Raw genomic sequence first — 24,471 nt, forward strand, 5'->3', positions numbered from 1 at the left:
CTCAAAGTCCAGAGCTCACAGTCTCTTTCAGCTTCTCCTCTATGTAGTTTCTTCCTTATAGACCTGCCCATGGTCCCTTTGTCCAAACTAGAAATAATTTGCAGTCACAACCAGCTGCTAAACCCCGATTTTGGCAGGAACAACACAAAAGCTTGAAGACTTGGAAGCATATCTCAGCCACATAATTTATTACCAAACCTGAGTGTTTAACATTTATGTTCTAGCAAGTTTCTCAAGTCAGAGAGGCAGTCAACTTTAAAGGGGGATGAAGTCTCCATTCTGGAGATAGAATATTACTTGTACTTTTCAAATGATAGACCTCTTTTTCTGCTACGCAAGATTGTAAATGCCTTTTAGTCTGTTCTCAATCCTAGTACCAGATAGCAAATCTTCAAGCATGTCCATATTCTTTTGGAAAACCTCAAATATTTTTTCTTAAGGAAAATTTGGAAACCTTCTATAGATATCTGTCAGTAATAAAACAGAGTTGAAATACTAAATATTTCAGACTTTTCGCTAATCAGACTGGCCTTTGCCCTAAAAACTGTCTTAACTTGCTGAACTAGCATTTCCAAAGAATACTTTGCAGGTGGAAATGCCATCAGGGAGATCTGCTAGCACTCCACAACAGAGGAAAGACTTACTTATGAGGTTAAACTACTACCGTGCTGATCTTTTTGGCCAGATGAAAGAATCATTTCAAGACGAGGACACTGTTATTCCGGAAAGAAATTTTACGTGGTACATAAGAGCCTTCATCCTCTTCCCTTGCCTCCTTGTTCTGTGCTATTTCCCTCCCTTTTAATGTTCCAATTTTCTTTGTTTAGTGGATGAGGACAGTTGGGTTCACAATTTACCCTATTAATAGGAGGTAGAGTCAGGATTTTAACCCAGGTCAATTTGTCTTCAAAACTTGTGGCTGCTTCCTGCTTAGCACATCATGATGGATACCGAGGTGTCCCTGAGGAAGAGGACTAATCTGGGGGACTCCCCAGCCCTGCGGATTGTCTGGGATCTCCTTGCATATGTTATGCTTCCCTGGTGATACACACACTGTGATGAAGGACATTCTGCATAGGACCCCCTGAGCAAGCAACCTTAATCCCAAACCTCACTGTCCCTCTCCTGTCTTCTAATGCCTTTTCTTTCATCCCTTTTTTGGAGGGAGAGCAAGTCACTGGTTGCTGAATCTGAACTCCGCTCCCGATAAGCGATCCAAATGGCAGACCCTGCTTACCTTTCCTATGATATCTGTTAACAGCTTGAGGGCCAGAGGATCATGAACCAAAGAGTCCGTGTAAAAGGAGCCAAGGTATTTCTTTGGGTTGACTGGGTTGTCTTGGGCACACAGATCTGGACGCACGCTGAATCCATGGGAGATTCTTCCTACTGTGAAGGGGAAGGCTCCACCTGCAAGTAAAACCCGTAACTGAAGGGCTGGCTTCTAGTGAAAAGGATTTCTTTGAGTCTTCATGTTGTATACAAAGAGGAGTTACTATCGTCCAGCTGGTTAACAGTATTTACAAGGGACCGACTGGGCTCCATATGCTAAGAGATGACCCAGAAGACACAACATGAACTCATCTAGAAATTCAGATTCGAGGAATTTACCCTAAAGAGAGAAGGCAGATGTGTAAAGATATGTAGTCAAAGTTTTCGAATGTAGCGTGGTTAAAACCGCAAAATACTGAGGCAGCCTACCAGTTGGGGAATATCTAAATGATGATGGATGTCCATAAAAGGTATTCCCATGTATACAACCATCAAAAATGATGGAGCACTGTACTTACTGACATGGAAAATGTCTCTGTATGTTAGTGAGAAAGAAAGAAAAGCAGATTAGAGAACAACCTGGAGAGAGGAGAGAGAGAGAGAGAGAGAGAGAGAGAGAGAGAGAGAGAGAGAGAGCGCGCGCGCGAGAGAGAGCGAGCGCTGGAGAGAGAACTGAACAGCAGTCACAAACTCAATTACTACAGGGGCCAAGCAGGAATGTAAATGAATGAAATAGGTCTATTTGTAAACAATAGTGAATGGAAGGGACTACTGCAAACTGGAGAGCTTGTGGTTTGAGGAGAGATATTTAAATAAAAAACAAAACAAAATAAAGCAAACAGTGTACCACCCAAGCTAAACTTGTCTGCAAAAATGGAATTTGGTCCCTGAACCACCATATACTTTATGACTAGAAGAACGACCGGTAGGATGTTGTGTCCCTCAAAATCCATGTGTGGAAGCCCTACCCCCCCCCCCACCCGCCCCACCCCCTCCCCGTGTGACTGTATTTGGAGACGGGCCTTTAAGGAGGTAATTAAGGTTAGATGAGGTCATAAAGTGGGACCCTAATCTGCTAGGATTGGTGTCCTCATAAGAACAGGAAGAGATAGCAGAGTGCTCTCTCTCTCTCTCTCTCTCCCTCTGCATGCACAGAGGAAAGGCCACGTGAGGACACAGTGAGAGGGTGGCCTTCTACAAACTGGGAAGACAGGCCTCACTAGAAACCAACCCTGCCGGCATCTTGACCTTGGAACCCCAGAACTGTGAAAACAGTAATTATGGAAGCCACCCACCCAGTCAGTGGTATTTTGTTATGGCAGCCGAGCTGACCAGTACAGACAGGTTCTTACCTCCATGTGCAAAACATACTTTCAGTTTAGGAAACTTCTCAAACACTCCACCCATAATCATGGAGCAAATGGCTGTAGTGGTCTCTGCTGGCATTCCTGAGAGGAAACAGTCACAAGATACAGGGCTTGTCACCTCGAGCAAGACGTTCAGTGATGCTACTGGCTGGGGAATGGCAGCTCGCTGTAATTGTTAGTGCTGAGAAACGTGGGGACCCTGTGCCCCAGCACGGCTTGGTGGTATATTAACTATTACTTTGGCAAGCAGAACAATCTGAGGCTCTGTATTTGCCTTACAGGTAGAGTCATCTAATGGCTAGAATAGTCAAGGAGCCAGAGGACCCGGCTTTTGTCCTGACCCCTCAGCTCCAGTTTTGGATGCAGGGGGGCAAAAAATGCAATGAGTCTGCGCTGAACCCTAACTCTTCCAATGTTTTGCTTTCTGGCCTTTGACGAGTTATGTGATGCCCCTGAGCCGGTGCTTCTTCACCTGGGAAATGGGAACAGTATCACCCATCCTGCAAGGCTATTGTAGAGCCGTGCAAATGATGATATCGGGAAGGTTCTTGGTCAGAACTTCACAGCGAAGGTGCTCAACAAATATTAGTTGCTTCCCTGTGCCTCAATGTGCTCATCTGTGAAATGGGGATCATAATGCTTAGTTCTTGCCACTTGGTAAGTGCTCAATCAATCTTAGCTAGTATTATTATTCCTTCCAAATTTTTGCTGCTTCTTAGAGCTGAGGTTGAAAATAACTGGATTACAGTGAATTATTTCAAGTGCTTTGTGCTCCTGGAAGAAGCAGCTGTTCCATGCCGGATGCCTTCACCTCCACGGAGCCAGTCAGGGCTACATTTGCAGATGCCTTTTCAGACTGTGATAAAGACATCTGTGAGGGCTCCACAGCTGAGCCTTAGATCTTCTGGGGAAGCCTGACTCTGGCTGCCGAATGGGGCTTCCTGGGTACTCATCCTGCCCCGTTGCTTCATGGAAAGTGACATCCCTGGCTTCCTGGCCTCTTGGGAATTCTGGAAGCCTGGTGGATTCATATGCATCTGGGAGTGGGCAGAGCTTCCTGAGGCAGGGGGATGGACGGCATCACTTCCTGCTGGTCCTATGTTTCTGCTTTCCATTAATTATTTGGACTGTAACCCCACAATCTGTTCTCCATGCATGAGCCAAAGTGAATTCTTGACAGTGTAAAGTGGATTATGGCCCTCCCTCCTCGGAATCCTCCAATCCACTAATGAACACCTTTGTATCCAGAATAGAATTTTGAAATTAGCCTGTTTGTTTATTTATGATCTATAGTCTTGTTTATCATCTTTTTTCTCTAACCAGAACATTGGCTTCAGGAGAGCAGATGTTTTGTCCGTGTCTATATCCTTAGTGCCTCGTACAGGGCCCGACATGCAGATGGAGATCGATCATATATGTGTTGCATAAATGAATGATGACGTGACCCTGTATGCAAATGCTCTCCTCTGTTTTTCATGTGGGAAGTTGCAATGTAAATAAGTTTGTGGGACTTGTCAAAGTGTTGTGCGAATTAGGATGAGGTTTTCTTTGAAGCTGAAAAAGCAGGGGAGCTTCTTAGGTTATGTCCTTCTGCTAATTGTTGCTCAACAATTGGGTGGGGGATGGGTAGGAAGCTGCCTTACTAAATACACTGGTCTCCAAAAGCAATACCAGTGCCATAAAATATCAGGACAGAAAGAGAATCCAGACCAGCTCTCTCATTTCACAGAGAAGGAACTGGGCCCCGGTAGGTAAAATGACTTGCCACAGGTTATACCGAAAAACAGTGACTAGCTGGAACTGAAATCCAGTTTTTTGACTTTCAGTATATTGCTTCATTTAATTCTTCATGATGGTTACTTCATAATTACTTGTATTAATTGGTCTGAGGAGAGAATGGATAATGGCCTCCCAAAAGAAAATCCAATGCTGTTCATTTGCGGACCACTTTTCCTTGGGTTTGTAGGTGAGCTGCACTGTTTACTTGTGGCCCCAGAATTTTATATCTGTCTCCATTTCTTCTTCTTATTAGGGATGATAATGAGGGAGTGGACAGGCCAGATGGAGATCTCTCCTCTTTCCCTTTCCCTTACCCTCGTGTGGAACCATGAATGAACAGACCAGGAGTCAAAGAGCAGAAGAGGAGAACAGAGAACAGGAAAACTGAAAGCCTGCGTCATCTAGGTCATCGGTAATGTAGGGCCTCAGACCCTTGAGGGGTGGAAGGTAACCTACTTGTAACTCCAGGGTTCTCATTTGTAAGATCTGACACTATTATTTGCTTCTAAAAAATCTGTTACACGGCATGGTTTCTTGTTTTGGGAGCCTTTTGGGGAGTGTTGTGAGGTGGTTTTGGAGTCAAACAGACCTGTGTAAATTCCATTTTCACTTATTCACTGTGTGACTTGGACAAGTTTCTAACCACTTGGAGACTCGGTTTCTCCCTCTTTAAAATGGTTATTATAATGTCAATCTCATAGACTTGTGTGTGGATGTGATTAAAATCACATGAGGTGATGTATTACTCAGCACTTATCTGAGTAAGAGCTCCATAACTCAACAGTCCAATTACTAATTCATTCTTTCTCTCTTTGACATAATAGGGTTGACAGATAACTGGAAAAACCCAAAGCCTTTGTCCTTTTCTCTAGATCCCCAATATGACACAAACCTACGAGCCAAGGGAGCCAGTATTTGGCCATCCGCCCATCCATCTGCATGTCCCAGGGGTGCACGAACAGCGAACAATTCAGCTTTTCAGCCGCCTTCAGAGAAGCAACAAGAGAGCAGGTTACTTTGATGAGCCAGCAAACACGGGGTCCTATTCAAATATTTTTGAAGTTGTTCCCTGACCTCTATGAGTCATTGATAAAGTCTGCTCCTGCTTGGAAAATACAAAGGACGCTTAGATTTAACAAGGGGGTCGGTGGATTTACCATCAATTACCATTGATGCAGTTAATATATTGTTTGGCAAAACAAGTCACAGGAAACAGCCATCATTCAAATGTTTCGGCTGAGAGCAAAATGCTTAAGGACCTATCGATCGTGCACCTCTCAGGCGGGGGCAATTTCCCCTGCTGGTTCTTACATGGTTCACTCTTTCAGAAGGACTGCTCAGATTGTATCTTTAGAGTCAGGGATGGAGTGTTCCCTCCTTTCTTCCACTTGGAAACCTGAGGATGTGGAAATGAGGAGGTGATGTGCTGGGAGCAGGCTGGCCTGACCCAAGCCCTTTGCTCACTCAGAGCCAGATACTGGGTGGGGGTTTCTGGGGTCCACAGCTTATCAGAAAGCCTCAGGAGCCCATCCGAGTCCCTGAATAGTCTGATGTGAATTAAATTACGTGAGAAAGGAAAGAGCTCTCAGGGCTTCAGTCAGGCAGGTACTGAGATGAAGGTCATTGGCAGACCTGTTCTGGGGCCTTCTGGGAAATGGAAATACCATCTGGATGAAATAAACTTTATTCAACAAAATGTTTAATTTTAAAAAGTCCCCGCAACAGGCATTGAGTATTAGTGCTTATCAAGCTTCCAAACAGATATTCCTTGGCGCGTTTCTTTTCTATATATACTCAGGTCCTGGAGTGACTCATCTGATCTTTACATATTCATTAGTATGTGGGCTAATTAGGCTGATGCGATATGACTTCTGTACATAAGCATTTTTAAAATGGAGAAACAATTCTGGGACAACGGGATCTTGGAAGTGGCAGACAAAGGATAGATTGGAGAAAGAACTTCGAATTCAACAGGTTCTGGGGAGTAGAAGAGATACAAACTTTTTGACAGGAGAAGAGTTAATTGGTTTCTGACAGTGGCTGTAGAACATTGGCTTCTTGGCATGGTTTGGGCTTGACAAAGTCATGTGATCATGGTGTCTCAGTGGGATTTGACTCCTCGTGAGGACAAAACTAGATTCTATGGCCTATGATGGTTCATTTCTATGTCAATTGAAATTAACAAATACTTTTGGTCACTTCTGTAGGTGAGGCATTCATTGCAGAGAATGCAAAAAGAAATCACTTATACTTTCAAAAATCATAACTCACATTAACTGAGAACTTCTCAGGTGCCAAAGCTATTATGAGAATTTTACAATTATTAACCAGTTTAATCCCGTGCGAGATGAAGACTTGTATTACTCCCATCTTACAAAGAAGGGAATGAGGGCCGATAGAGGCTAAGTAACTTGCTTAGGTCTTGTGGCTGATAAATGGCAGAAGCCCACCGTCTGCCACTACCACTCTGTCGGCCTCATCCTTCTCACAAAGTCATTCTTGTGCCTGAAAACTGACCTGAGTGTTATTGTTGGGGTCACTCACTAAGAAGGGAGGTCTAGGAGATGAGGGGGATAACTAGATGCTCTGGAGGTCCAGTCTCACCATGAAATGACAAAGCCGACTTGCTCATAATAACCCCTCTCGTTTGTTTCAGCACGTGACTGACACAAGTTTACAGTGTAGTCAGGCTGGCGAGTCTTGCAAACCAAACAAATGTGCTGTCAATCCTAGGACATCACCAGTCAACGGGAGGCTAGGATGCTCTCCTGAAGCCCCTCAGAGACTCCCGCCTCCAAACAGCCTAGTTAGAATGATGGATGGGGTCGAGCTAGTCACACTAATGAAAATACTACCCGTTTGGACCCCAACCGGCTACTGTTCCTTTCTGAGCCCCCTAGTAATTCATAATCCCAATGCCAATGAATAATAAAATGACTTGGAGCTGAAGGTTTGCTCACACTGTGCTGAAACAACTTGGATGCACAGTACATAAATCCTTTTTCAAAGCTCATTAAAGTTTCCAGAAAACGTTCGCTGCATTGGCGAAACCGCTGCAGCCAATAAGCTTCAGGCAGTTCAGTATTTAGAGGAACAGTAAATCTTTCAGGTCATCAGGAGGCAATTTAATAGGCTGTCCCCCTACTGGTGGGCAGTGTCCATAGAAACAAACATGGGAAAATTCTTGCATGTAGTCAAAGCTCAATAGAGATTAAATGAATAAATGATCAGTGATTATAAGTGCCTGGTGAGTCTACCAACGTCTAATTCATTATTGGAGATTTTGTCTTTACAGTGAAAAATAACAGACAACAATACTATTATAATTCTAGGAGGGAAGGAAAATTTTAAACATGCCGTTGAATGTAGAATTATGCATCTCGAATCCTGGTTCTAAGGAAAGCAGGTTTAGTAGGAGACAAAACAGAAGACAGAGAAAGATTTGTGGAGGGGATGGTGGGACTGTGGAGACTTTACTTGGACACGTCAGGAATTCTTGGCACTGAGTTTTTGAAAATACATTTTATTATGCTATATTTCAAATATAGAAAGTTATAAATAATAGTACAGTGAACATTCATATAATCACCATTTAGCTTCATCAATGTTAACAGTTGGATGGCATTTTTTGTTATGTGTATTTATTATACATTTTCAAAATATATGGCTTAAAAAGTATCTTAATTAAGGATTAATTAAATAAATCAAAATTTATGCATATACAGAGGGTGCCCAAAAAATGTACACACATTTTAAGAAAAGAAAAAACTATTAAAATTGTAATAACATATACCGATAACAAAAGATGAATACAGGTCATGTGTATACATTTTTTTGGCACCCCCGGTATTGGAAATTATGCAATTATTTAAAAATCATGCATTAAGAGATGTTTCATTTAGAATGGAAATTCTTAATTAGGATATGAAATCATATGTATAATACAATTATGATTTAATTAAAATATAGATATATGCAGATATATGCAAATAAAAGCAAATGAAATATACTATACCAGTGGTTAATTATAGTTGGGCAGTAGGATTATCACTTATTTTTGTTTTCCTCTTTAAACTTTTCTGTATTTTCCACAATTTCTTGAAAATTATTTTATAATTTTGAAAGTAAGTATTTTTTTTCCAAAGCAAAAATAAATACTTTTTTTTTTTTTGCATGTCATTAACATGGTTCTGTGATGAGGGTAATATTTGGGCTTCCGAATGAAAGATTAAAAGGAGAGCATGGGGGAGATAGAAAGAAGAGAGATTTCACTTAGTTAACTCAGGGCTGGCCTAGGAAACATTTCTACCTATTCCTCTTTTAGTGGAATGGCCCACTCTTTTTGGGGAGCTCTTTCTTCTACTTCTCGCATGTCCAGGCACCTTTCTCTCTCCCTCCCAGGGAAGTGGTGCAGCGCATTTATCTTCCTTCGGTCAGCACCCAGCGCAGTGTTCAGCCTGGCTGTGTGTCCCCTGATGGCGTGCCGCTTACTTACTGCATAGACAGGGAAGAGTTCCTGCGCATTCAGGTCCCATTCGTTGATGTGGGAGCCGATCTGGACCCCCGAGAAGCCCAGCTGGTTCACACAGCGCTCCATCTCCTTGACAGCCAGCTCCGGGGACTGCATGGGCAACGTCCCCAGACCCACGAACCTCCGGGGGTGGCTCGCCACGGTGGCAGCTAGGTCGTCGTTTAAAAGCTGGCACAGGTCTAAAGTGTCCTGAGGTTTGGCCTGGTGGAGGCAGGTAAGGGGAAACTACATCGTTCAAAACCTACTTCTATTTCTCTAGATAATTCCCTGAACACCACCTCCCCTGGGCTAAATCATTTGTCACTGTGAGTGGCTTTACCCCTCAGAAAGCTAAGGCACAGAATGAGATAGGCACTGGCCGCAGGTGACCCAGAAGCCAATCATTGCAAAGAAAACTGCTAGTATTGCTGATTAATTAGAAAAAATGAGGCTATAATCTGAAAGGATGGATACAATTACTGGACTGACTTCCTACGGTGGAGATAGAAAGGATGGGCCGCCCTAACAACTGCAGACAGGAGCTTACAAGATGGCATACCACACGCCCCCCGCCCCCACTCCCGCTGCATAGGAGGCTGGGCCTGGGGACTGACTGACGTCACCATCAGGGCACCTCCTCGTCATGCCTCACTGGGGGATGCCAGGATGCTCAAGTACCTTCCCTCTCCCTGTTTTGTCCTTCTTCCTGCACTTCCTGTTGGCAGTGACAATCAGAGTAACCTTAACAAAATTCTGATGCAGATGAAGTTTGCTTTCTGCTCCTTTAACTCTTCCTTCGTTATTTTCTTTCCTTTCAACACCAACCCAACCCACTGCTGGGGATTTGGTACTTCTACAATAATCCCTGTTGTCCAGTCAGAACGATACCCAATCTGATAAATTCAGGCATGTTGAGGTCTTAGGGCATTTTTATTTTAAGCAGTGAATCTAATTACAGTGAAGACTGGATCATTAGTACTGGAATTATGAGCACAGGTGGGGAAGTATGTATGAGCAGGTGGTATTTCCATTGCTCCTTAAATCACAATATGAGTGAATATTTGTTTGAGCAGGTGCTTACCGCACCCCCAGTTATGTACAAGAGTGTCCTTCCAAGGCTTGCAATCATGGCTGAAACTTTGAGCACTCAAGAATTAACCACCTGGGGAAAGGTAACCAACTCCAGAGTTCCTGTTTTGAATCATATTCTTTCCCTGAGAGGCACTGTACTCATATTAGTCCATTATTGTTTCCTGCTCAAAATCATTATCATCTCAGAATAAATTGGCTTGTCAATTACTGAGTAAGGCACTGCAGGGAGAGGTCATCAGATAGGTAGGTTCTGATGGAGATGAAGGTTGGGACTAGAATTGTGCTGTCCAGTAGAAATAGGATGCCAATCTCATAGCGACATGAAAGTACTGGCTACCATGCTGGACCATGTGGGTCTAGAGCGAGGACAGAACTAAGAACACAGGGCCCACTGGTAGGGCACACTGGAGTGTGAGAAGCTGAGGGACCCCACTGATCTCTAAAGGGGAGGAGAAATAGTGGTGGGGTGGGACCATGTCTAGACTTGAATCATCTATCTATTTGCTAGGGAGCCAGACATGAGCCTTCACCCACCAAAGAGATGGTTTGAAGTTTCACACTCACCCAGTAGCTAAACATGACAGGAACCGTGGAGAGGGCTTGCATGGTCACTCCTGGACACAGACACAAAGAAAGGCCAAGGTGATGAGAAGAATAGCCTGGACACTCCTTCTGCATTTCCCAGGGCCAAGGAACCTAACAAGTCTCCAACACCCACTCCCTGCTGTCCCTTCCCTCGCCACTCCTCCCTGTGCCCCTTCTCCCAGGCTATCCGTCCCAGGCCTGCCTCATCCCTCAGCGTCAGGTTCTAGGGAGCGGGGTAAAGTCTCGGGAAAAAATGAAATCATTCAAGAAAACCTAATTGACTCCGTTTGTCAAGGGTTATTTCTTCCCTCCTTCTTGTGAAGTCTTATTTAAGCCAGACATTTCCGCACCAAATTTTTTCAGGGCTCTTCATCTTAGGTCATGCGTGATAGAGTCTATGTATTTCTCAACCACCTTCCCAGCCCTTTTACTTCAGCTCCTAAGTGGGTCTGGTTCCCATTGTCTGGAATGCTTAGTAGAGGACCCTGGATGTGGCTCCACAATCCAGCATCCAGGATGCCTAGAATCTCTTGTCTTCAAGCTCTCGGAGCTCGGCGCCAGAAGAGAGGCTGCCAAACTGAGTGTGGCTCGTCTTTCCCTCATGCTCATATCCAGTCCACCTGCAAGTCCTGTTGCTCTACTCCAGTTCCTTTCATCTACCCATCTCCCCATCCCCTGCCATGACCTGACTCAGGCAACCTGTGTCTCCTATGCAGACAACTGCAAACGCCTCTGAGCTGGTCTCTTACCACCATTCTTGTCCTACAGCTGGTTCTCCACTTGGAAGTAAGAGTAAGGTCTTAAAAACTTAGATCAAGTCATTCGCTTGCTGAAAAATTCAAGTACTTTCTATCACACTTAGAGTAAAATCTAGACTTGAACATGATCTATAAGAAAGCACAACATGGCCATTGTACCATGTTTTAGATAGTCTTTGAAATTCTTTTAAATTGTGGGAACTGGTTTGCCTTGAAAATATAAGATAAGGAAAGAAGTTCTTCAAAATCATTAGTGATTCAGCTTTGAAACAAAAATTTCCTAGTTCTCCTCCTTCAAATTTCTGAATTAGTTTTCATGGGAGAGTGTGCTGAGATTACACAATTAACTTTCTTTTTAACTGCTCCCATTTCTCCTCTTTATGTGTCAGTGGGGATATTCTGTGTACTGTGCAATGAGACAAACTATAGAAAGAAATTGGATCCTGAATCTGACTAAGCAGGAAATTGGCATCTTTACTCTGTGAATTCGAATTTTTCCTGTTTTAATTGACTCTATAATAAGTAAATATATACGTTTGAAATCTTAAAAAAAACTTAAAAATAATTAAATGCCACTTTTATATTTTTCAATGGTATAGCATTCCACTTTAAAACAGGATATACCTAAATAAATAAAAAATTCAATCCACATTCTAAGTGAAAAGTTCCATCTGTCCCCCAGCAAAGCTGGAACAGGCTGGCCTGCTGGAACAGAGGCGATCAGAAGTCGTCATCACATACATCGTGTAAAGTGGTCAACAGACTTTATGGGCAGACATGTCTTTAATATCAAAAACAGTCATTGGCAGCATTTCTTCTCGAAAGTACCTGTTTGGTCCATTTCTCTAATACGGACTTCTGGATCCCAGCAGTTCTCTTGGACCACTCTGAAGACCTTCCCATCTTTCAGCATCTTTGCCTCTCCCTAGGGCAGAAAACGCACATCAGCAAAAGGCAACCCAAGCTTACTTAGATTAATCCTTCCTTGTATGCTTTGGAATATGGTTCTTCCCTAACATGTTTTAGGGGTTTTAATTAATCCTAAAAAAAAGTAGAAATCTGTTCATTTACTGCAACTCAGCTTTTCCTCCTCGTGCCTTAATATTGGCCTGGAGTTAAAGGGTGTGCTCGGCGGGTGTCAGTGGCTGGACACAGAGAGAACAAGGTCAGGGTCATGACCCTTTTGGGGCTGCATGACTGAGGATGGCTGGTCCCCTGGACGATTTGAACCACTGGCTACACGCCCCACGAGGAAAACCCAGTGTCTGGGAAACTCCAGGTCTATAACATTTTAGAATTGAAAAGGACCTCTGAGATAGACCATCTAGTCCAACCTTCTTGGGGTATAGAGAAGCAACAGATGGATAGTGAGAATAAATGATTTTTCTAACAGAGCAAGGCCCGCTGATACCAACACCTGCAGGAGAAGGTGTGCAGTGAAGTGACTCAGACTAGTGGCATTTGGCAGTTTGGTCCTGAGCTACTGGCTTCCCAGCCATCACGCCTACCTGTGTACACTTCCTTTTAATACTCAAGGGAGGGGGCCGAACTGAATGGCTGCACAAAGCATGGCAGTGGCCTCCAAATTGGGCCTCTAATTTGTGATCACTAAAGAAAAGGGAAAAGTTCTGGTCCAGGTCCCTGAAATTAGACTGCTCAGGTTCAAATCCCCATTCTATCACTTACTGTGTGGCTTTAATCAAGTTAAAAAACATCTCTGAGCTTCAGTTTGCTCATCTTTAAAATAGAATTAATAATATGACTTAGCTTAAATATACATATATATATATACACATATATATATGTGTATATATATACACATATATATATATATATGGTGCCAAAAAATGTATACACATTTTAAGAAAGGAAAAATTAACATTGTAATACTTAATATATACTGATAACAAAAGATGAATACAAGTCACATTTGACTTCTGCAATTACAAGAGGTGCTCCAAGGGGTTACCATCAGCATCCAGACACTTCTGATCACGGCGAACTACTGCTTGAGCAACGTTGACCAAAGTGTCCACTTGTATACATTTTTTTGGCACCCCCGGTGTATATGATTTCCCATAAGCGGTCCTGTGAGCATGAAATGGGCTAATTCATATAAAGTACTTCGTGGAGTGCCTGACACATGTTAAGTGTCCGAGTATTAGTGATTAATGATGAAGGCCTAATAGAGACTAGGCTAGCTCCTGAGGTTCCCCTGCTTTAAGGGGACACCACCTCTGGTGGTGCTTCAGGGCCTCAGGATTGCCTTTGAGCCCTACGTGATGACCACGTGTGCGTGTGGTCATCAAAGGCCCTGAGCTCTGCTTGGCGGAGCTCTGCCCTCCTCCTCTTCTTCTTGGTTTGATGATAAGCTGTACCTAGGCCTTGCTGCAGCTTCCTTCTCCATCCTTCGATTCCATGGACTAGACCTTTCCTATCTCCTGCATGGAGAAAGCTGACCACGTTTCGCCTTCAAGTGTGGCAACCCCTGCACCTCTGGCAGGGATGGGGAAGACCTCAGATCCATGTCTACATTTCTCATGGACTGGGGGAAAAGGTCAGTGCGCGAGTGACTTTTGTAACTGTGACAGGTGTCTACACCCCGGCAGAGCCGAGTCTCTGACCTCTGGATGTCAGGATTGATTTGCCTCAGTTCCTTTGCTGATCCTGCCAGCATCTGAACAACCTTCTGGGACAATCTTGGTGGAGGAAGGGCCCAGCCTCCTTCTAATAAAGCCCCAGAGCCCAAACACCTACTCTCCTTTGTTCCAAGCTTGGCCAGTCAGTGGTTTTTAACCAAGAGCAAGTGATTCAAAAAGACAGGAACAGTGAATTGAGCCTGCCATTGGTTCCAGCACTGGCCACATGCTGTGTCTCTTGTCAGTGGTACTGGTGGCATTGTCCCGTGTCCAGTGGGGAGACTGCAGCTCCCTATTCCTGTGCTGTGGCTTCAAATGCCTGCCCATTTTGGGAGTGTGGTTCCCTTTGAGTGTGGCATTTTGTAATTCTTGAGGACCTTAAAATGCTTGCAATATATTTTTTTTCTGCTTAACTAATCATTGTTGGTTTCTGTTGTTTGCGACCAAAAGTCCTGAATGATACCAATTGCACAAATAGAATACAGGACTGTGTCTTTCCATTGGTAAAGAAGGGAGTGGAGAGGGGTTTATGGTGAAAGAGAAAGAGGAAACAAACCTGCATTTAGCAAATTAGGGATTTTATTTTCATTTTGCTCCTTAATAAGAAAGCTTCATCACCATAAAATACCCAGACTAGCAGTGTGCTAAAGTGCATCATTGCATACTGATGGACCTGGGTTTAAATCTCATTAAATTATTTAGTAGCAGTATAACTGGCTAAGTTATGGGCCTTCTGAGTTTAAGCTTTCTTTTTTCTATCTGTAAAATGTGGACCATTATACTTGTCATGTTTGTGGCTGCCTAACATCCTTGGAACGCTTCCTATGCATGAGAACATTTCACCTTCTGATTCCCCCTTCCTAAGGGAGAATCCGGTATCCACTTTCCCAGTCTCCCTTGCAGCAAGGGCACTGACATGTACTAGAGGCCCCCACATGTGACTTCGATTTGGAAGCGAGCACTGTGCGGAAGCAGGGGCCTTGCAGAATCTACCTTTCGGCCAGGGTGTTGTTGGGGTGTCAGACGTGGCTGGAGGAGAAACGGCAACACTTTGGTCTCCAGCCTCAGCAGCAGCAGGTGACCGTGGGCTTCCTGTCTGGAACCAGCAGTGCCCGCCGCCCGCCCCAGGTATGACTGGGCAGTGTGCCTGTTAGCACAGCCTCTGAGCTTGATCTTGGACTCTCCCAGGAAGTCTGTGAGCTGCTTTTCTAATTAAACTAGCTGGAGTGGATTCTGTTGTTTGCAACTAACAACACTGAGTGATTCAGAAGATTCAATAATAGAAGGTTAATAAAGAACTTAACACCAGGCCAGAGAACATGCTCAATCAATTATGGCCAGATTTTACCATATACAGTAGCTCCCCCTTATACATGGGAGATGTATTCCAAGACCCCCAGGGGATGCCTGAAACTAAGGATAGTACCGAACCCTATATACACTATGTTTTTTCCAATACACATCCCTATGATAAAGTTTAATTTATAGATTAGTCACAGTAAGAGATTAACAATAGTGACATAAAATAGAACAGTTATAACAATATACTGTAATAAAAGTTATGTGAATGTAGTGTCTGTTTATGTCTTCCATCCATAAATGTAATGCTTTTTCCATTTTAACTAAGTACTTGTCATGCATTACACCCTTATGCACTGTGGCCATAACTTTTTCAGTTTGAGATGTGACAACAAAAGTAGCACAAATTCCTTTTTCCTTCTCACAGTTTCATAGATAGAAGATTCATTCTTACCATACACTTTAGCAAGCTTAGCATATAATTTGTTTTCTTAAATAATAAGTCTAGAGTTTTCATCTTTTCACTTAAAGGAAGCACTTACAGCCTCTCTTTGGCATATCTGAATTGCTGGCATCACTACGTTTGTGCTCTGGGGCCACGATCAAGTAAAATAAAGGTGACTTGAACACAAGCTCTGTGACACCAAGACAGTCGATCTGGCAACCGAGATGGCTACTAAGTGACTAATGGGTGGGTAGATGGCTACTAAGTGACTAATGGGTGGGTAGATGGCTACTAAGTGACTAATGGGTGGGTAGATGGCTACTAAGTGACTAATGGGCAGGTGGCATATACAACATGGATATGCTGGGCAAAGGGATGATTCATGTCCAGGGCAGGATGGAATGGGATTGCTTGAGATTTCATCACACTACTCAGAATGGTTCACAATTTAACACTTACAAATTTGTTGATTTCTGGAATTTTCCATTTAATAATTTTGGACTGTGGTTAACCACAGATAACTGAAACCACGGATTAGCGGAGACTAGTGTATTATCCATGGCAAGGGAGGAAATTGGGTTTCTCTTGGAGGTACGTGAATAAGTTTTGGTTTCAGACAAAGCAGAGCATGTTAAAGCAGAAATGGATCATTTAGTTCAACTCTTGCATTTACCAATGAGTCCATAGGGGCAGTAACTTGTCCAAGGTAATACACTTAGTTGGTAGAGAACTGGTATAAGACGCCAGGTTATGAAGCCAACCCACCAGGGTGGTATTTGGTAATTAGTGTCTACCTAGTAGTCAAAAGTTAATTACTATAATTTCCTAAAGAGTCTGATCTTTTGACGGGGGATTGACCTCATTACATGGCAGGAGAATCAGACTCACTGAACTTCTCTCTCCACATTCTTAATGCTAGATCCATAGGAAGACAAATTAATGACAGCAGCTGTCAGTGGAACTCTTTCTGAGAGAAAATTACCACAGAGCAGCTATGCCCCTATAATAGGCTCCCAATACTCATTGTTTTTTTAGTCAGAATTTGGGGACCTGGTAGCCACTGTAGAGAATCAATGTCTGATCTCTTTCACTTTACAGTCGGGAACCCAGTATCCCTGCAGGGCTATAAATGTGCCTCAGAGGTCAGCACTTACTGCTGGGGAAGGAACTGGGGAGAGCACCTCTCTCTATCTCTTAGGTTCTGTTTTTAATGTTGACTTCAGAATCACTCAACATCTAAAACTAAACTAATAACCAAATAATTGGAGCAAGCTAATTTATTCAACCCAGAAACAAATTCTGTAGTTTTCCTAAATTTTCAAAAGAAAACCAAAGCTGACTCTGGGTGGTGAACACACAGTGTGATTTATGGATGATGTGATACAGAATTGCACACCTGAAATCTATGTAATTTTACTAACAATTGTCACTCCAATAAATTTAAAAAATAAAATTAAAAAAAAAAAAAGAAAACCAAGTTTTTATTTTTAATTAAAGAATTCCTCAACCAACCATCATCACCCTGATAACCCATTTCAAATACACTGCTAATTTTTTTAAAGCCAGAATAACATGGTATACTGGAAATTGTGGTACTGCAGGGGTCAGGAGACCTGGATCCTATGTGTAAACTACTGACCCTTCCAGAATCTCGACTCTATAAAATAAGGGCTCAAAGTAACTGATGTCTGAGGTCCTTTGAAGGATGGTGTGATGTACCATTTAGGAATAAAGCCCTTCAGGAATAAAGGATTAATTTCTCCCAGCTTCTGGGAGTTTTACTGGCAGACAGCCCTTGGCTATCAGTCCCTGTGGGGAGATGGGAAGACTGCTTTCTCCAAGGAGAGCCTCCTCCTTCAAGGCCCTGCTTCATTTCCAGGGCAGCCCACTTCCAAAGCATTGGTTGACATGGAGGTGTAAATCCTTTTTATTTTGGCCCTCTCACCCCTCCCCAACTTGGGACAACTCTGAAGCTTTAGAGAGCCCTGTAGGGTCACCTGAAACCTCCACTGACACTACATCATGGCTCAGCTTTGCCCTCTGTTCTGTCCCACTTCATTTTCTTCCTTCCCACTGGTGTCCATTCTAAGAGTACTTCCTGATAAACACTTTCCATGCTAATCTCTGTCTCAGAGTCTGATTCCCAGAGAACGTAACCTGTAACACTTCTGATTTGTAAGTTATAGTTCTAATACTATCTGCAAATAAGTTCAAATATAGCCGGTATTGCAAATGTCTGGTACTGTGTGTATCATTAAAAATGTATTTTCAAACTCAGTACTTTACATCAGATTTCTATTTTCCTCTTTTTAACTGCAGTGCCCACTCAGGCTATCCCTCTAGACCATGCAAGCTATTGAGCTGGTTGGGTTTGGGGTGCAGAGTTGTCAGAAATGGCCCAGATATTGTCTCCAGGAAGCAACTTGTTCTCACTCCAACCTTCATATTCCAAGGTTCCGAAGGACAGCTCCCGGGAGACTTCCTACAACCACTTCTCTCCGGGTCCTGCTTGTCCTCCTGGCGTGGCTGCTTCCGTCCTTGGTGCCTGCATTGTCTTTCTCATCCCGCTGAGACACCATCAGTTTGCACCTCCCTGTGCCTGACATGTCACCATCCAATCCATTTCCCAATGCCATTAATTCCATCTCCAGAATAGAGCCTGCGCTGGTCCACTTCCCTCCACCTGCGCTGCGCTAGCCCTGGTCCAAGCCCCATCCTCGCTCACCTGGACTGCTCCACCGCCAGCCTAATCTCTTTCTGCTTTCACTCTGGCTCCCCTCCCACCCAGTCTCTACAAAGCCTCCACAGCAAACTTTCAAAACGCTGAATCAGATCTTGCCACTGCTCCACGTAAAACTCTCAATGGATTCCCGTTGCTCTGAAGGTACAATCCTAACTCTCCAACCTGCTCTGTAAGACCCTGCGTGAGCTAAGCTTTGCTCACCTCTACGACTTCATCACATGCCTACACCTTTATGCATAGGCTCTTTATTACCTTCTTTCACAGTATTCTAATTCAACTGTGCCATTTAGTTTCTGTTTGGAACCTGATGGCCTTAGCAAAAGAAAAAAAAAAGTACATACACATATTGAATAATGCTATGTGTTTCCATAAGTGCATGTACATATAAGAAAAGTCATAGGAAAGGTCTGGAAAGATACCCACCAAACTGCTAATGGAATTTTGAGGATGGGGAGTGCTGATCCAAGGGAACTGTAGCTTTATATCCAATAGCTTAAATTTTGAAGGGAGAATTTATGCAAATATTACTTATGTAATGAAAATTAACCTCAGAAATAAAAACATGAAATGACAGCATTGGACTACGTTAATGGCTTTCAATCAATTCTGGCTGTGACCCCACATGAAGAAATATGTTTCCCATTGTGACCCAGTAGACCAATATATATCTGTTTATACAGATACAAACTAGGACAAAAGTTTCATGAATCAGTATTTATTCTTACCATGAACAATGCATCCTGCTATTTTCTTGTGTAATTGATTTTATTTTTAAAGCTGTGCTAACCCACTGAATTGTTATTATAACTCACTACTGGGTTGCAACCCCTGTTTTTAAACCCTGGAGTGGATGATCACTAGCCCTACAACGGTATGATTCTTCGTCTTCATGAAAACTGCCCCCTGCCTTGGGCTTTCCACCTCCTCTGAACTCCCTCACTATTTATTGTGTCTTTTGCTCAGTTCAAAATTATCACTATCTGAATGTTCTTTACCCATTTGGGTGTCTTCTTGGCTCCCTGGTGAGGGAGAAATCATTTTGAGAGCAGGAACCTAATGATTGGAGATGACACAGAATTGTGTGTGTGTGTGTGTGTGTGTGTGTGTGTGTGTGTGTGTGTTTTATTCTAAAGGGCCTGAAAAACAATTGGTAGATGTTTCTAGCTGCTACTAACCCATGGATTTGAAAAAGGCCCTATGAGGTCTGACAATTAAGATCGTGAACTTATTGCAATGATGTTGCTACCTTTTTTGATATCAGAGGGATTATTCATTATGATTTTGTACCAACTGGACAATCGGTTAACCAAGTTTACTATTTGGAAGTGCTAAAAAGGCTGCCTGAAAAAGTTAGACTACAATGACCTGAACTTTTCACCAACAACTCATGGCTCTTGCATCACGACAATGCACCAGCTCACATGGCACTGTCTGTGAGGGAGTTTTTAGCTAGTAAACAAATAACTATATTGGAACACCCTCCCTACTCACCTGATCTGGCCCCCAATGACTTCTTTCTTTACCCGAAGATAAAGGAAATATTGAAAAGAAGACATTTTGATAACATTCACATCAAGGGTAATACGACGACAGCTCTGATGGCCATTCCAGAAAAAAGTTCCAAAATTGCTTTGAAGGGTGGACTAGGCACTGGCATCAGTGCATAGCTTCCCACGGGGAGTATTTCGAAGGTGACAGTAGTGATATTCAGCAATGAGGTAATGTGGCACTTTTTCTAGGATGAGTTTGCCAACTTAATTGTCTTACCTCATATGTCTACTCTTCTTTGAAATGCTCGCAGGTGTTCTTGACATCAGGACGCAATTCTACCCCCACCCCATGCATCTCCTGAGAGGAGCCTGCACAAACTAGCTTGCTACCTATGCTTTTATAAATATTCAACCAAAGGACAAATGGTATTTTAAAATTCTGAACAAGGCTTTACTGTGGCAAACAAATACCCCTTGAGTCATTCCAAAAGCATTGGAAACCCAAAGGTTAAGAAGAGAAACAAATAGAGCAGACCAGAGAAATGTTTTGGAAAGACCTTTCAGAGAACAGAAATCTCTGTGATAAATCAGACATAGGGACAGAAAAATATTTGTTCACCAAAGGAATGTAGGATAATAAAAAAAGAAATTTCAACCCCAAAATGCTGGATTTTCTCACTGCTCTCAACCTAATTTGAATATTTGTATACATTTGCATGTTGTTTTCCAGTGACTATTATCCCTGATCACTGTAATTATGAAAAATACAGATTTGCTCCTGTTTTGTTTTGCTTTGCTTTGTTTTTGAGAGAGAGGGGAGGACAGTGTCATTCTTTTGTTCTGTTAGACTACCATTATATCTAATTTTGCTGGAAATATGTAGGTAGCAGATATGACTGGAAATATTTTTCTTCTTGGTTTTTTTGTTTTTAGATTTACTGTTAAGTTTATGCAATCTCTTAACTTGCAAACAAAATGATATAAAGGTCCTTCAAATCCAGTATCAAGGTTAAAAACTGCAGCCTTGGACCTGGAGCTAAAAAAAAAGTTATATCACATGTTACCCGTCCCTGCATTTGGGGCTCCCCAGTAGCCTTGTAATCAGCTCCACTCAGATGGTTCTGCTTGGGGAGACTTCCAGCTTAGATCACCAGCGCCCCGGCTAGAAGCTAGCAGTTTTCATGGGAGAAGTACAGCCAGTGTCTAAATCGGCACTTAGTGGGCACTCTATGATGAAGGTGAGAATGAGCTGCCCCAAGGATTCTGATGTTGAAAAGTCTGTCATGATTCCCCACTGCCTTCAGGATCAAGGACAAAGGCGTAAACCCATCCTCCAGGGCTCCATCTTATGAGACTTCTGCCCACCTCTCCGCCTTCTTGCCACTACTTTGCTCCCCAAACTCTTGCCTGCCTCTATCCATTCTCTGCAGCTGAAGTGGTCTTTTTAAGCCATTAAGCCCCTCCAAAGAATTTGTATTGAGTTGAAAATGAAACCTGGATTCCTTAGCAGGTGCTACAAGTCCCTCCATGACCTGGCCCCTGCCTGCTTCACTAGCCTTATTTCTCACCATCTCCCCGTTTCACTACATCTCAGCCACATTACCCTGATTTCTGTTCCTTGAACACAGCTCATCCTCACATGGTAGCCTTTGCAACTGCTGTTCCCTCAGCCAGAGACACTCTTCCAGGTGTTTCCTTCCTTTCCTCCCAGTCTTAACCAGCTTCCTCTGCAGCCTGCCCAAATGAATCTTCCCCAGTCACTCCCTATTACAGCCCCGTCGTTCATTTCAGTCTCTGAAGTGAGCACATTTGTTTGTCTCTCACTAGAATTTGAACGCCATGGGGGCCGGAAGCATGTCTGCCTTGTTCACCAGCATATTCCCCGTGTCTGTCCTCATGGGCCTGGCACCAAATTGGTCTCAATAAAAATCGGTAATGTGGTAATGAGTGAGTGAATGAATATAGCCCATGGTTTTCAAACTTGAGTGAGCATCAGAATCACCTGCAGGCTTGTCCAAACACAGATTACTGGCTGGACCTTCAGAGTTCCTGATTTGGTAGGTCTGGCGCGAGGCCCAAGAATATGCATGTCTCCCAGGTTCCCAGGTGAAGCTGAACAAGCTGGTGTGGGGATCACACTTTGAGAAAGACCGGTACAGCCATAGCCAAGTGCTTGCATTCTGGGCTCATGTATGTTTAATATCTCCGTGCCTTTGCTTCTTGTCTTCTCTTTCTGGAACCTTGCTTCCTTGGTTCCTTGGGCAAGCCTTCACCCCTGCTTCAAGACTCAGGATGGGGATCACTTCCTCCAGGAAGCCTTCTCCAATCCTTAGCGCCCAAATCTGTGTCCTCCAGCAGCTGGTGCGAAAGCGGCCCTAACCTCATCAGACTGCATGCATCACCCCTGTGCACAGACCTGCATCTTCCCAGCCCCCAGGTCCTTCAGTCCCCAGGTCCTGACGTGTTAGTGTTCTAGCTCAATCTCTGGACTCCACGAGGGCATGTGCTACCTCTGAAAATGAAGTCGGTCTTGACCTCTGTGCCGCGCTCCAGTTCGCACTCTCTCTCAGGCCGCCTTTCACTTTCTCCTCTTAGCAAAGTCAGGTCTTAATAACAGCTGCTTCTCCTCCCCTTTGTCTCCAGCGTTTAATTTCTCTAGCTTGTGCTCAAACCCCAAGTGTTCCATTTGTTTGCGTGGCCTTAATATACTGTAATGACCTGTGGAGAAGGCCGGGTTACTTCCTTGAAGCAGCGCAGTAAAGCTAAAATTAGTTCTAGGGTAAAAAAAAGAATGTTTCTTAATGGCTTCTCAAATTCCAATGTTATCTTCCTAAACGCTGCTCTTTGAAGTTACCCTCATTTTTCTAATAATTTTGAGCAACCTCAGTGCTCCTCCCTTGCCTATTACAAAGTCAATAGGAAGGCGGACGAGTTGCGCTCCCTGGAGGCCTGCAGGGAGGTCTCAGGCTCAGGATGTCCCTGGGTCCTAGGCGTGCCACGCTTTGGGACAAACTCACCTTGCTGTGGTGTTGGAGCTGTACCCAGCCTCCGTAGCCGAATCTCTGCAGGGGGAGAGGCACAGTTAGACCGGAAGGGCAAAGCAGAGAGGCCTGCGACAAAGGGGCATTTCTAGGGCAATGGATCCTGAGCTCCATCCTTTCAAGCATCACCTTCCCATTTTGAACTCGCTCCCAGGTGCCCCTTATTCAATATGTATATTTAAATCAATGTACTCTCTTTCCTTACATGTATTTTACTCAGGAAGAAAATTCTATATCATAGAAGTGCTAGGTTTACCTTTTCTCCTCATGCAGGTTGCAATTTTAAAATGAGGATTTATGTTAAAAAATATTTGTTCTCCTACCACCGAAATCACTTCACAGACCACCAGGACATGGGCTCTAAGGACCACTCGTTAGGAAATAGCATCTTAGAACACTGCTCTTCAAACCGAGGGTTGCGACCCATGAGTAGATCATGACGTTTAGTGCACAGTGACCCAGATGTTCTAAAAACATAGCACGTGTAGCAGATGGTGTCCCAGCCACATCCCTCCCCTTTACACTTCTCTGCACACCAGCCCTCCCACTGTGGTACCTGCATTTCTCTGATGAGAACTTCCCTTTTGCTACTGGAGCCAGCTTTGGTCAGGCCCTTCTAGAGGGTCAGAAGCACCAGGAAGTGAGTGTCCCCTTCCCTCAGCAGTCAGTCCTCAACTAATGACTGAGGATGTTTGTATAGAAATACACCAGTTCCGCAGAGACTGAGGTGAGGGACACGTGCTACATTGTCTCTGGCTGCCTTGCTTTCTCTGTCTCCCTTCCCCGCTCTACTACTGTTTTCTGAGATCACCTCCAAAGTAAACTATTGGCACTTGAAACTTTGTCTCAGGATCTGCTTTTTGGAAAACCCAAGACAGTAAGATCAGAATGGAATGAGATGGGATGCCTCTCATGTAGTAATTATTTGTTTCATGAAACTACTGTTTCCATTATATATGTGGATGTTTGTACTGAGTCAGTATAAACTGTATTTCTTCTTGAGGGTTATGAATAAAACATTTTGAAAGCCTCTGCCTAAGAACCCAGGTATACATGACTCATGTAACTAAGGCTTTTAACGTCTCCCTTTGTTCTTCCATGTATTCACTGCTCATTCATTCATTTCTCAAACCCTCATGGAGTCCCACCCATGACAGGTCTCACTAGGGCAGAGAAAATGAAAGTGAAGGGCAGTTCCAGTCTGTGTGGAGCAGTTTTGAGAGGGTGGGGCTGGGAGGGCAAGTAACTGAAGAGCCGTAATCGCTTGTGAGACATCCTGTGACAGACTGACGCACAGATTCTCCGGCAGCCTGGAGGAGAGTCCTGACCCGTAACTTGGGTTAAGTAGTGTTGTAGTGGGTGCGGGGAGGTTGCAAAGGTAGTCTGTGGTCCGACTGGAGAGGAACTCCGTGTTCAGCATTTCCACGCTCCAAAGCAGCGGCTCTCAAAGG

General features: G+C 43.6%; 1 protein-coding gene across 3 annotated transcripts in view; it reads right to left on the minus strand.

Moving 5' to 3' along the window:
• The window catches only part of ACMSD (aminocarboxymuconate semialdehyde decarboxylase), a 52,682-nt gene that overhangs the window by 22,720 nt on the left and 5,491 nt on the right, over positions 1 to 24,471 (minus strand). Inside the window, exons 2-8 of one of the 3 annotated variants that reach the window (XM_033113096.1) lie at positions 22,997 to 23,041; positions 12,192 to 12,288; positions 10,585 to 10,634; positions 8,914 to 9,150; positions 5,311 to 5,404; positions 2,625 to 2,720; positions 1,238 to 1,410 (exon numbers count right to left, since the gene is read on the minus strand). In XM_033113096.1, coding sequence (XP_032968987.1) covers positions 1,238 to 1,410; positions 2,625 to 2,720; positions 5,311 to 5,404; positions 8,914 to 9,150; positions 10,585 to 10,634; positions 12,192 to 12,288; positions 22,997 to 23,041 — 792 coding nt within the window. Of the gene's footprint in view, positions 1 to 1,237; positions 1,411 to 2,624; positions 2,721 to 5,310; positions 5,405 to 8,913; positions 9,151 to 10,584; positions 10,635 to 12,191; positions 12,289 to 22,996; positions 23,042 to 24,471 lie in introns of those variants that run through there. The other 2 variants (XM_033113097.1, XM_033113098.1) reach the window with 2 other exon arrangements.

This window comes from Rhinolophus ferrumequinum, chromosome 8, assembly GCF_004115265.2.
Source record: "Rhinolophus ferrumequinum isolate MPI-CBG mRhiFer1 chromosome 8, mRhiFer1_v1.p, whole genome shotgun sequence".
Taxonomy (NCBI): domain Eukaryota; kingdom Metazoa; phylum Chordata; class Mammalia; order Chiroptera; family Rhinolophidae; genus Rhinolophus; species Rhinolophus ferrumequinum.